This window comes from Osmia bicornis, chromosome 10, assembly GCF_907164935.1.
Source record: "Osmia bicornis bicornis chromosome 10, iOsmBic2.1, whole genome shotgun sequence".
In the NCBI taxonomy this organism is placed as follows: Eukaryota; Metazoa; Arthropoda; class Insecta; order Hymenoptera; family Megachilidae; genus Osmia; species Osmia bicornis.
In genome coordinates this window covers 3,216,156-3,230,550 of record NC_060225.1, presented here as the reverse complement: position 1 = coordinate 3,230,550, position 14,395 = coordinate 3,216,156, and the positions used below count along the sequence as shown (strand labels likewise).

The 14,395-nt window shown below is 41.4% G+C and overlaps 1 protein-coding gene across 12 annotated transcripts in view; it reads left to right on the top strand.

Annotated features, from left to right (window-relative positions):
- Positions 1–14,395, top strand: part of LOC114874382 (potassium voltage-gated channel subfamily H member 6) — an 89,586-nt gene that overhangs the window by 23,769 nt on the left and 51,422 nt on the right. For 11 of the 12 annotated variants that reach the window (XM_029183596.2, XM_029183589.2, XM_029183586.2 and 8 more), the window contains exons 3-4: positions 3,215–3,373; positions 7,582–7,756. In XM_029183596.2, coding sequence (XP_029039429.1) covers positions 3,215–3,373; positions 7,582–7,756 — 334 coding nt within the window. The remainder of the gene's footprint in view (positions 1–3,214; positions 3,374–7,581; positions 7,757–14,395) is intronic. The other variant, XM_029183587.2, reaches the window with a different exon arrangement.

Sequence of the window (14,395 nt, the reverse complement as noted above, 5' to 3'; positions counted from 1 at the left end):
TAATGCCTCCGTTAGATAGCTAGCGAAACAACTCGAGGAAAATAGGTCTCTGCGGACAGTTATTATCAAGAGTCTACTTTATATTTCTTTCATTTCTTAATTTAGGTACGTAATCTTGATAATAAACCAAATGCTAAATGACACGTAACACCAGTCATCAAGGTGTGAAGATGATCAACCTTGCAAACCGTGTATTTAGAAAGGCGTATGTACCTTGGGGCAGTTGTTTCAGTGTCATTTTAATTAACACCATTTCTTCACATGTCCCTTCCATCTTTCCCTTCTGCCTTTCCATCGACCTGGAACTTAAAGCAAACAGAACCTAATGAAGTCAGAACAAAGCAAAAAGTGTCCTTGTCATTCCCAGACTACACTTACTTCGTTGACGATAATTAAAGTCATCGTTAAGGGAACATGTCGCTTTTACAATGTTTAGTATGAATTATTAATTTAACTTCCTTCGAACAGTGTAACATCTTTCCTGATTCTTTCAACGTTTTCCACGCATTCTCATTGGTTCAATTCCATGGACCATCGACATCCATCTGGCGACCATTAACTGGTTCGACAGAAAACGAACAGGTCGCATCTCGATTGATGGAAGTGGAAAACGATGTTTCTTATAATACTGTTTATCAATCGGAGAGAATTACGCGTCGATGAATTTTCTTTACGATACCACGCGAAGAACAGCGATTCTGTAATTTGCGAATCTCATCAGCCAGAGAATATATATTAATCATAGAGTCTCGCTAATCAAAGGGCGTTAACAAAAGTACCGCGGGTTATAGTCTTTTCAGACGAATCCCCTTGGAATGTTAAGGTTTAATAGCTCGGGACCGGTGGAGATCGCGCGAAAAACCGAGCCAGATGACACGAAAAAGGAACAATGTAGCTCGCGATGCCCGTTTCGCCGGTGTTTCTTCATCGCATGCTCGCGTTTCATTCGTACCTGACGAGCCAGCTGTGCGTGACCCGTCTGCGTGCGTAACACCACCGGGACAAAGAGAAAGAGAGACGGAGAGAGCGGAGAAAAGAGAAACAGAGAAAGAAAGTAGCCGGTGGATCGATAGGATAGCTTTGCGGTGACGTTGCTGAAGAAACCACACGTATTGCAGATATTGGCTGCTATCTAGACAACGAGGAACACCGTCCGAGGGAACGAGCATCCCCTCGCTCATAATCATTTTCTGTCAGAAGCTTATCATCTTTTATCTGATCGATGATCCTAGTATTAGTAATTCTAAGGAGATAAGGATAGGACGTATCAAAATGAAACACATATTGTCAAATTGATGCTAATATTAACACGTTTAACACTAAATGTACCGAGATTTAATATATACCTATTTGTACCGTGGTAAATGACGCTAGGTTGCAAATAAAAATATAAATAAATGATGTAAAATTAATTGTATATATTTAATAGAAAAAGTCATGAAGTCAAATGTGAAAAAGCGAATTTTCTAATCAAAAGTTTACAACCGGTCCATGGTACGTTTAGTGTTAATTAGATTTTGAAATTTTAATTAAAATTTCCCTATTTGAACACGTTGATTACCAAGAGGATAAATGGGTGTATCTTCAGCTTCGATTCTAAGTCTATCCTCTTATGGTTTCGCTTCAAAATTTCACCATAATTGTTGCGGCTTTCCTAACCCTTTGGCTAGGGTGTACCCAAGCCTCGAACAGATTTTATCACAGGCGAATTCGAAGAGGTCCGATGAAAGCTGTGTGTCGTAGTTAATCGTGTTCTCGTGGTTACGGGCTTCCGTGACCTTGACGCTGGCCACAAACGTGGAGAACAAGCTTTTCGAAGCGATCGACCGCGCGATATTCGTTCTCGTGACCGAAACGTGCGACTAATTCGGTTCTCCGTTTCGTTTCTTTCGAAAGAACCATCGTATCGTAACGTGGATAGGAAACTGTAACTAGCTTTTGACCTCGCTATTTAACCCTTTCACTGCTAAATACATTTTCACCTGTACATAGCATCGAAAGGGTTAATCGGCTTCCTTTTTAGAGGGGTGGTTTTTAAAAGGATGATTCATCAATATTTCTTAGGATCTTTCGCGTAATTTGTTATGCAGCAAGGATAGTTCTTAATGTTTGTTAAAAATAACTCGTACGGGGGTTGGTAGGTCAACCGAGACCCTGAAGAATCTGCTCGGTGTCTGCACACGGAGCGGTCACGATCACGGTCGTGTCTAGGTTCTAATGTTTTCGTTGGCCTTTGAATAGCCTCGATGCTCGGGAAAATCGGATATTTCCGTGATTTTACCGTGAGATTACAGAATCGTGTCGGTTGGGTTTAATCGCTGAACAGAGGAACTGAAATCGTGACCCAAATTTACGAAACATATACAAGTAAAATTACATTGAAATTATGGCCCTCTCCATGGTCCGCCGTCGGAGGGTTAAGTTCGATAATGAAGTGCCTTTTGTAACGATTTCTAAATCGCTGTAAGTACTTATCAAGTATTGCGATAAAATTCAATGTTCTTCCTTATCCAGCGAATAAAACGATTATTTTGAATTTTTGGAGACAATAAAATTCAATCTGTTCATTTATTTTCTATTTTATTAAATAATTTTCAACCTTCACACGTTATTATTCATTTTCTTACACGTCCTTGATCTTCAAAGAACCAATAACGTTTCAAGACTTCCTCGAGCTAGTCGGATTATTAGATTCGTTAGATCTATCGAGTTGCGGAAAGTTTTCAAGAGTTTCAAGAATCTCAGACTTCGAACAAGTATCGAAGTGATTCGAAACTCTTCGATGATTGGAATCGCTTGAAAATTTGCAAGATATACCATTTCGGTAACCGTGTCGCTAGTTCTATAGAGAAACCCTGGTTTTCGAGTGCGTTCGAGTGCATTTTCACGGTATCGTTTACCAGAGAACACCGATTCTCTACCGTTGCCGCGTGTCGCGATAAGACCAATTCTTCGAGTCGTCACGGATCCGTAATGGAAGATTAACAAAGTGGCGCAATCGCGTTACCCCATTTAGCAATGTTACCCGGCTTCTGCAACAATCTTCACTTTACGGCTGCATTAACCAGTACACGATGATGGCGAAGAGAAATATTTGAATCGAATCCAATTTGATCGCCGATCGCGAATCACCATTCTATTTATTCACACAGAAATATCCGACCGTATCGCGATGAACGAGCTGTCGTCTAATCGGATTAATTTTCTGTCGCAGGCACCAAATTTCTGTGCAGCGAGGTGATAGCGTTAATAAGGAGCGAGGTGGACGACATCTGCTTGCAAATCATAAACTTCGAGGATCTGAGCTCCCAACCACCTCCACAGCCTGCAATTCCGCCCCCAAGCCAGACCAACAACAGGCTCGTCACACGCTGTAAGTTTCAATTTCTTTTTCTCCTTTTCCCTTCCCACCCCCTCCGACCGTTTCTCATTTGCCAGCCATGCTCGCTCATTTTCACGAAATCCATGTAAATTTCACGTTCAATTTACGTTCAGGCAGCTCGTTGTTGCGCGATACTTATTTTCTCGCGTGAAACAACCCCTTAACCCCGCCGTGATCTTCGATCCGGCTATACGTTCAACGTTTCTGGGCCAAAAAATCAGCCAACGAGAACACTTATTCAACATAAATACAATTACGAAGAATGTACGATTAAATAAACGACACCCAGTGCTCTCTAGGGATTTTTCAAGCCTCGAATAGTGGAGCGTGACTAAAATTCAAAAAATATATACAAGGATATTAACCTTAAATCAAATGTTAAATGTATCATTTTTAAATGAGAAACATTCGTATATTGGAGGGATAATTTTGAAATTCAAATTGGGGCTCTCTCCATGGTCCGCCGTCCGAGGGTTAACGCGTTCACTGTCACCGGCGTGTTCTAAATAATTCTAATTATATCGTGGCAGTCAACGCGTCGCTTACAAAATATCAGATGCTTGTTAACGATAACAAAATGATGTAACTCTCTCCGGTGTTTGTGTGTGTGTTGCAATTTGTCGTACGGGCTAGTTACACGGGAACGAAAGCACTTTCGATCCCTCGTACGTTTCTGTTTGTCCTATTTAATAACACAGACGTTTGTTCTATTCTCTGTGTGTTATGCGTGTGTGTTTTTTTTTTTTTTTTCTCTCGCTTTGCATTCGTTGTGCAACGCCGAGGACACTAGGTCACGTAGTTAAGTGTGAACGCGGGGTGTGTCTGTAGGAGCGTACTTGGAGCACGGCGTGACCTTCCTTGCCGCAGACTGACGTTAGAAAGGTGCTTGTAAAAATTACCACCGAGCCTCTTTTTCCCTTTTCTCTTTTTTTTTTTTCATCTCTTCTTCATCCGGTAGAATGCAATACACATCAGTCGGATTCTTTTCACCGGGCCAGGCTAATGAAATTCCACCGGAACCGAATCGCTAAGCTTCCTTTTCCGTCGGTCGCCTGTCTGCTCGCGATTAAAAACCTAATTTCACACGAAACCGATTATCTCGACCGATTAAACCGTCCAACAGATTGATCGGATGATGGGGCTCGGGCTAAGTAAATCGAAGGAATTAATCTGGCAAGATTTCATTTTTCGTAACCGGATTTTTCATCGTTTTATCGAGTAACCAGAGAAGAACAATCGATTTCCATGTGTTTGCCTTTCGAAAGGATATATTATTCCGTATAGGGACCGGTGTTAATGGTGTTTATATTATCATGGTAAGCAGCGAAATATTTTTCTATTTCATACCTTACTTTATGTACCACGGAGGTCAACGAGGCCTTAAATGTAATACAATCGAATAATTAACACGTTGATTGCCACGTCATCCATATCTGGGTCACGCTTGAATTTCCATAAGAATCCATTATCCATATTATACGGAACTCTCTTACCTAATTAGAAGTACATCGATAGTAGCAACTTGAAACTATAGATAATAATTCTGATAATGTCTGACTACACATGTCCATTCTCAACAGTGACAGTCACCGTCAACGTTATAGTACGTCATACCACTAGATATGCCCGTATCTACTGCGGCGGTCAACGCGTTAACTACCACGGTGTATTAAATGCTTTTGATTATGACCCTGTTCACGGGACTATTTATCTGAAGATAATCGTGATCCATTAACGCCTCGTATCCGAAGGGATATCATAAATCACTTTTTAAAAGGGAAACACAAGCGCTCTAGTTTGCTGATTTTTACCGGGGAAAGTGTGCTTCGAGCGCAGTCTCGCGAGCACCCTTCGCATAATTAAATACGCTGGAATTAATTGAAATAATTATCTTCGTAATAGGAAAGTGCAACAATGGAATTTAACCTATCAGGCTGATTAATATCCCTCGCGGGTTCTCGTTAGAGAAAACTAGGGCACACAGATTTTCTTTTCTATTTTCTTGTCCGATACCTGCGTTCGTCAGTATCGTTGTAATTTCAGAAAAAAAAATGAAAAGAAACAAGAGTAAGCGTTAGTCCTTGATAGTTCGCAAACAACATCGTATTTGCGCGCAGTATAAATAGTGAGCCGACGTGGAAGCACGTGTCGTCGTAGAATCAATTCATAGCGAACGCCTTTGCGTTTCCCACCGCACTAAATCTATCCGGCGAGGACAGCCGAGCGCGGAGAAGACGAAACGCACGGTTAACGCCGACATTCCGTCGTCAAGTTTCGTGTCCTGTATGCATATAGCTTCCCTGCGGACACGAAGCTCGTCGAGGATCATTATTTCCTACTGCGCCAATCGGTATAAGACAGCTTCGTGGACATTCAGGGCCAGTTTCTCGACAATCTTGCTATTTAACACACGGGTAGAAGCGGGTTCGCGGCGGCAGGGATGATTGCTGGAATCCGAGATCGAGGTCAGATTTGACCGCATAATGAGCTCTCGTTAAATATATTTCTCGTACTTTATATACATTTTCGTGTCGTCGCGTTTCGTACCCAGAACCTCGATGCATCCAATTTTCTTTTCAAATTGTCCATTTTTCCAGCCGATTATCAGGGCGGATGAAAAATTATTTCTGCTCGATGGATATAGTTAACGATCGCACAGAGTTCATTGCTAATTACGTTAACGACGTTTTGCATTAACTTCGGAATAACCGGGCGTGTTGAGACAGTGCACACGCAAAGGAGGAAGAGACGCGTGGTCACGTTTTATATCTGGAGTGTTCGCGAATGTATTTTTAGAATGACGCCGCAGAACAGTCGCTGGACGTGTGTGGCGCGCCTAACAGTTAACCCTGACCCGGTAATAAATGTTATACCCCTGTATAGGAAGCTATAGACACCCCTTTTCCCACCCGACGCTTGATAAATCCACCCTCAACCCTTGCGGACGAATCAACCGATGCTTACAGCGCTTGCTACGTAAGATCGTTTATTAAAATGGACACGAAGCTGTCGTTAAACGATCAACTAACACCTTCTGTTTCCTTCTATTCTTTTTTTTTTTTTTTTTCTTTATAGGATATCTCGCGATATTTCACCGGAGCAACCACGATCCGTCGCTCGTTGGCAAACAATTTTTAATTAAACTCGATCGTTTTCAATGGACAACCCTTCGAACTTTGATGGAAAACTTTGCTTCGATATTCGTTTCGATGATTACTCTATTCTCGTGTTTGTGCCTGTTGTTTCTTTTCCCACGAATTCAATTTCCGTTTGGTGTACAATTTTCTTTGACCAATTTTTTTCGTCTTCGATAAATTAGCAACACCCTTTCGCGTTTTGTTTCTAGAATCTTTAAAAGATATTGTATTTTTGTACACGAGGTTCAACGACTCGAGTTTGGCTGAAAATCAAAGAACTTTACGTCGAATCGTTCTGGCTACGATTTAACCGTGTGTGTAACGATATATAGAGAATTTTCTGCCGTTTATTTGGATCGAATACTTTTAGTTTGATATTTGTCGTCAGTCGTCGCTTGACTAGCTATTTTTCGACAATTTCTCCCAGCGATATCGTCGCCCATTTCTAGACTACTGTGTTTGCCGCTTCATGATCCCGTTTCCTTTTGCTTCGTTGAAAGTTTGTTTAATCCAACCGGTGGCTAACTTCGTAAACTCACTGGAGTCCTATCCTGTTCGTTGAGAAAAATATATTGCGCAAAGTAACACGTGGAAAACTGCGATGGAATATTCTACCGTGAAAAATATCATCTCGAGGGTACTGTAACTACTAAATAACTAAACAGCAGCGTGTATAACTGAAAAAGCTTCAGTGTATTAACCTTAGAATGGCGAAATTGCGGTGCTTTGATTATCAAATGTTTCCATATTTTAACGAAACACGGTTAATCACGGTATCTTAATTTTGCAATCTTAGAGATGAAAATGTATACAATTACAATTCGTGGACAACGAGTTTACAAGCTTTTTTCCTTCGTTTATATTTGAAATTTTGCTAGTAATGTAAGTGAACTCGCTTGAATTTGTAAAAATATAAAAGCAATTTGAACGATATAAAATTGTTAAAAAGAAAATTGAAAAATTATTAGATTTCAAGCTCGCCCATGAAAGATACGTTTATTTTCGCAATATATATTTTCTCTGGTGCGTAGTTGGCAGTTTTTACTAACAATCACTAATAAGATTCAATGACGTTGACTCGAGCAGTCGACAGGGCAAGGGCGTCCTTTCGTGCCGGTCTATCCAGGACTGGTGTCGTTGGTCCGCCAAGGGTCAGGAATCGACCAAGAAACACGACCAACTTACCTCATCGACTTGCTGACGGGACCATCCTCGACGAGGACGCCTCTGAGAACTGGTGAGTCCTGGAATTTTCAATATTTCCTTCTTAAATCGCTTACATCCATTCTGCAGTCGTAATTAGAACGAACGACGAAATCATCTGATATTTTTTTTTTTTCCTATTGTTAATTGCCAGTAGAAAATACTAAAAGAACCATGTAGTTGCTATGCTATACTGCACCATTATAGGCATGCTATAAATTTATATACAAAATCTGACTCGTGTAAATAGAATTATTGTAGAAATTATTCTGTCTCTGATAACCCACACCGATCAGAGATTCTGTCCCTGATGAGTTATAAATATAACGTTACATAAAAGGTACACCGTGTACCGTTAATAGATAGAACGAGAGCAGTTGCAACTGAATTTTAATGTAATTCGTGGTACTTGCCGATTCAGAGATTTTTTTCTTCTTTTTTTTTTTAGTTTTCACCTCGTGAAAGGGGTTGCGCGATGATTTGTCGTACTGCGGTGTTGTACAGAAGCCAATTAAGAAACTGACGAAGCTGACCTAACTAAGTACACTCGGTTCGTTAATGATACACTGCATTGTTCTGCACGCGTATCTCTAGGACGATGCTGGCATTCTCGCGAACGTCAAATGCCCTTTTCGATACCCTTGTTAACCCCTGTCACGATTTTCTTCGTCTAATCGATCCCTGGATACCCTGTTCACCAATTGCCAATAGAAATCTCGAGTGGTTTAATCCGTTGCTACTCCGGATTGAATTTTTGCCAAACTAGGAAATGTTCAATTAGAGGATCATTTGGAGACTTCGATTTTTGAAATTTTTTGATTTTCATCTAAATGGCATTCGATTTAGAAAATATTTGCATGCACTCTGTTGGGAGGATCGGAAATATTATTTTTTAAAAATGCTTTCTCACGGTGCATACGACGCTTGCCAAAATACACACTTTTCGTCGCACAGCATTTTGTTTTCCCAACGTGGAAAAAACACAGCAATCCATTCTAAACGATCGAAACCAGACGCGAGATCAAATATTGGCAGTCGCCCGAGTAAACAGTAGCTCCATTTGCTACTATCGAATTGATTAAGGGGTTTCGTAAACAACCCTCGTACGTAACCCTCTCGTATGAATGGATCATGAGTCAAGGAACGTGTTTCCTTTCTCCTATTTTCGAATAAATGGATCCTCGTATTCTTTCACGTCCGCGAAAGATTTATTTATTTGTTTACCACGACGTTTCGGGCTTATTGAAGATAACGGAAGAGATAATAAGTTATCGGGTTTGTATCTTAAAAGCAACCGAGGGCTACATTTGCCGTGACAATAGCGGCTGAGATAGTCTGAAAATAATTCCAAGATGTTTCTCGACGCGCAACGTTCCGGACGAAAGCGAGTTTCGCACGCGAAAGGATCCCAACGACATAAACAAGCGGCCCCGGAACCGGGAAGCACGTGGAACGACAGAGAATAATGCGATCGAGACTACGACCTTGCGTGGATTTCCTCTCTTCAAGGTGAACGCTATCCGTTTGCTCTCGACACGCAACGATCAGCTATCAGAGGAGCGATGGTTCAAAGTTCGCTAAGAGCGGCGCAAAGTCGGCGGTAGCCTTCCACACGCGAAGAAAGTTTAATAAAATTTTGTAACGAAAGAATTTTATAGAAGAAAAATTTTTGAGGGAACAGAGTTCAATTTAGAAAACGAAGATAATATAATTGTGGCTCTCTTCCTGGTCCGCCGTCTTGGGGCTCGCTCCATGATCCGCCATTTCTGTAATTTCTGAATCCTTGAACAGCGGAATTATATGTACAATTTTTAAATGAAGGAGTTTTATAGATAAAACAATAATTTTTAAGGGAACAGTGTGCAATTTAGAAAAGGAAAGTAATATAATTGTGGCTCTCTCCATGGTCCGCCCTTTCCCTGATTTCTTAATCCTTGAACAATCCTTTCATATATTAGAAGATTAATTTTTGAGAGAACAGTATGCAATTTAGAGAAGGAAAATAATATAATCATGGCACTCTCCATGGTCCGTCTCTAATTTCTCAATCCGATTATGCAATTTGCAGCTTCGTTCGACTAATGAATTATTGATAAATCAAATTTCCGGTGCCTTTATGATAAATGCGTGAATCGTTGGAGCCAACTGATGTTCAATCCCGTGGCTCGATTAAAGCTGTAGCTTAACGATGACAAAGAGGAATGTCCCGGTTTTGCCATACGCTTCAAGGTGAACCATGCTGAACACGCAACGTCGTGGTATCGAGATTGAGAAACGAGCAGGTGAACGCGACAAGGCTATTCGGAAGGAACAGAAACGCGTTTCCCTCCTCTTACATCGGCTCGAGCTTTCGCTGAAACCACTTAAACGTCAGGATTTTAATGAGACCTAGATCATCCACGGTTCGCCCTTCGAGCACCTTTCGAAACTCCTTGAACGAATGCAAACAGCAATGGGACGCATAAAACGGTGTGTGGAACAACAACGAAAAAGTTCGGTTAGTCTTAAAGTACCATCGTCGATCACGCTTGGAAATAAGCTTACGCTTCTTGAATTCCGAATTCCGTCGATGATTCTCCGTTATATCGGTAATAACGAAAGAATTATTAGATCGTTAAGAATTGGTTATCGCGCAACATTCATCAATTAAATCCATCGTTATGGCTATTAGATGACCGAACTCCGTCGAGTGTTTCGCCGATGATACGGCCTATGAATTCTTTCAAGGTAATGTGTGTTTTCTTCCTTTCTCATAGGGGAAAGCTTAATTCGATATTAAATAGATCGTTCACCCTTATTTCGTTAGAAAATAGAACGTCAGAAGGTCGGAGTTTCGTGTATAATCTCCGTAACCAAAAGTGTCACAAAGGAATTAAAAGCTCTTAAACAGGACGCCTTTGAAAACCGATTTAAAAGGGGTTCATGCAAGTCGTCTCTTTCAACGATCCGTGAAAAGACAGGGGCGTCGCGTGAATAAACGCGCCTGTGAATGAACCAGTTAAGCAAGTGCGAGAGAAGAAAAAGAGGAGAAAAAGAAAAGCCGCTGAAGAGGATATGAATGAAGGTGTTCAGGCTCAAAGATTTTATCTCGGTTTAAGGAGCGTGCGTGACCATGATACCATTCGAAAGCTGCATTAAGCTGCAAGTAAAGCGTTGTCACGCTTCCATCACGATCCCGGACGGGTCATTTTTCGACCAGAAATTGGACTGAATAATTTTTCTACTTTCGTACACACGCGACATTTTTCGTGAAAAAGAAACTGAAACAAAAGAGAAACGAATTAATTAAATGAAAAATGCGTTGCTCCAAATAAGACAAGTGCTGGTAATTCAAGGTGTACTTGTAGTTGGCTTTCGAGAATCGAAGTTGGGAATAGTTTCTACTTTCCAGATTAGAAACATCCTTCCAAGTTGATTTTCCTAGGATTTTCCTGATTTCCTTAAGGGAGATTGAAGAAATCCGAGTTTCCTCTTTCGTTTCAACAAGTTCTCCCCTAACTATATATATTTCGATTCTTCTGAATAACAAGTACTTAAGCGTAGCGGGTACATTTCAATGACAAATCATTCCGAAATTGTAGAATAAGAACGATAATAATTTACTGGTAAACGAAATGTTCCACTTTTCTATCGAGCCACATTACAGTCCTGTTTTCAGAGTCCTTCGCGTGTGAACACGCACTCACCAATTCTAAGGAGCAAAGTGTTTCGTTCGGTATGCGATTAAGAAGAAATGGCAAAACGAAATCTTTTCCCAGGTCAAAGCAATTTTATCGATATATACCTAATAGAAATAGGCTTGGTTCTCGGGTTCCACCTTCGTTTCTTCGTTTAACCCTCGAACAGCGCAGTCTGGGTCAATCGAGACTCGAACTTACAGTTAAATGTATGATATTAAAACGGAACATCTTCATATATTAGGAGAATAATTAAGGAAACAGCGAAAAATTTAGAAAATAAAAAGGCTCTCTCCATGGTCCGCCGTCCGAGGGTTAAAACAGTGTTTTCTGTACGTAGCAATAAATACTGTTTAGAATGGTGCAGAAATAAAATGAATTAGCGGGCATTAAACTTAAGGACGTTTAAACGTAAAATTGTTAATTAAGAGGTCGTAAAGGAACGGTTGCTTCTATAGAAAAACGGCCAGGATGAAGCGCGTGCAAATGGGATTTTGTTTTAAAGCCATGGAAATTCATTAAACGCACTAGCGTGCGAAAGTAGGGTGGACAGGGAGGAGCATGAAAAGGCAGTAAAAAAAAATTGTAATTCATTAGCTATTCTTCTAATATACCTCCACTGGCTGATTAAAACCATGAATATTTAACACTGACTGTAGTGTTCCACAAAACGTGAATCAGTGAGCAATGTCTAACCTTCCCTGTAGGAGTTCTCTAACCCTTTACCGAGAAGACGTGTACAAAATTCTTGGCCAAGAAACAGCTCGAACGAGTAAATAAAGATTACAATGTTGAAGAAGAAAAAAAAAGATGAATTTCGGAATCACTGGAACGGAATAATGACGTTAAAGCTAAACATTTGATGCATATACGTATCCGACGTGAAAAAGAGATCAGGCGAGGTGCGAATACTTTTCCAATTAAAACTTCACGCCAATTAGTCGGCTGCTCGTCGCCAGGTCGAAAATTTCAATCGTTCCCATTTTTCGCTGCATCGATCAACGTTGACGATTAACGAAATTCCACGGAAGGTAAACTTGGGGCCGACACGGCAGCTGCCAAAAAAGATGCACGCTCGGGACTCGCGGCGATGAATCATACCGGGTTTATCATGCAAATGCGCGACAGCAATTTACTACTTTTTAGACACGTAAATTCCTTGAACCCACCCAACAATAGCGTGCAATAACGCCGCAAGGTGAAGTTGCACCCGGCTGAAAAAAAGAAAAAAGAAAAAGAGAGCAGCCGGAACTGTGACGCCGGTGGTTGGTCGGTAAGAGTCGAAGGAAAGAGAGGAAAAAAAAAAAGTATACACCGCGGTAGTCCATTATGTGGATCTATTTGTATTACGAAATCACTCTGTCAACACGCTGGCCGACGAGGAATCGATGTCAGGGTTGCCTAGTCGCCGTAAAACGTCGATAAATCTAGCGAGTTTTTAACGCGGTTTCGATCCTACCCGGCAAGTTCAACCCCTTGCACCACTTGGTGTATCAAAGAACGCAATAATTAGCGGATGATGTATTTTAATTTCCTAAGGGGAGAAAGATTTCCTAGCGATACTTTTCTTTCTCCTTCGCGTCTCGGATGAATCGTTTAGCGACTCGGTCTGAATCACTCGCAGCACCGATTCGACCCCCTCGATGCATACAAACGGTTGTTCGTAGACGAACCGGCGCTACCGAGATAGTAGGAACGAGAAGAGGGTTGATTTGTTTTTCCCTTGATAAATGTACGTCGACGGTCGTGCCGTTACGAGAGAGTCCCGAGCGGCGCGAGGAAAATTCTCATTACGCGTTCGAAATGCTTGGAAATGTTCCAAACGAAACTACCCTGAACTTGCCCATCCCTCTTCCCACCCTAACAACGCTGATGCAAGCTCTCCTATGTCCTCTCGAACAGGGCTCGCAATCGCACCCCAGAAGGTCCTCGAATCGAGTAATCTAATCTTCTAACGATTTTCAAAATTCAATCGAAGAACTTGGAATAGTTAACGGCGAAATAAAAATTGTGAGAAGAACCTTCTGAAGAATCACACGAGCCATTGAAATCTCCGCGGACAAGACGCCAGAGACATCGGATGCTTTTTCCAGAACAGGAACAGAATATCAAACAAGAGCTCTCAGGAAGCTGCGACACCTTCAACTTCCTAAACTGTCCGCAGATGCTTGCTCGCGACAGCCCCGAGGCTAATTGAATAGCAAACAAGTGTTACCAGTCGCAGTTCCGCTAAATAAAGTCCGGTTCGTTTACATTCTAGTGGCGGCGGCACGTCGGTCACGTCTTTCTGCATCGCGTTGCGGCTCGTCAGCTTCTGTATCGATTGCCAAGTCTGACCTAACACTGACATACTTCACTCGCCGTGTCTGACCTCTGTTCCGTATCGACCATTTGCCATAATCTTAAGATTTCCACGATGAAATCGTGGGACACTTTTACCCCGGTCACTCCGAACGCGACCAAGCTCGACGCCTCGACGCCTCGACGCCGTCCGTTTTAATTATCAACCACGATGGCTCCTCGACGACGATGACCGATGACTTTTAATAAAACAGAGAATAATCTTCGCTACGTATTTGTGTAACACTCGAATTTCATTTTCTTTCGATGGAATTTTCCAGAAGCGAGCAAACAATACACACGACGCGGCACGTTAAAGTTTATGATTACAGATTTGTAAGTTCTTATGGAATGGTTTTTCTTCATATTTTTTTGTCCCGAGATTCCGTGGTCGAGCGACATTGGAATCGCTCCACGCTTTCCCCTTTTTGATGAAAATTCTTTTAGAAGAAGTGCGTGCTGAGAATACCCAATCCAACCGTCGCAAATATAGCTTCGAAAAGAACTTGAATTACGTTTCTTCTCGCCCTCGTTTTCGTCGATCTTTCAAAACTTTCACATATTTCTCTTAATGCGTTTGTTATTTGCACTTAGATATAAGGCTTAAACTTTTTTTGTTTGGAAATTCGAATGCCTCGTTTTGTTGGATGTCTGGG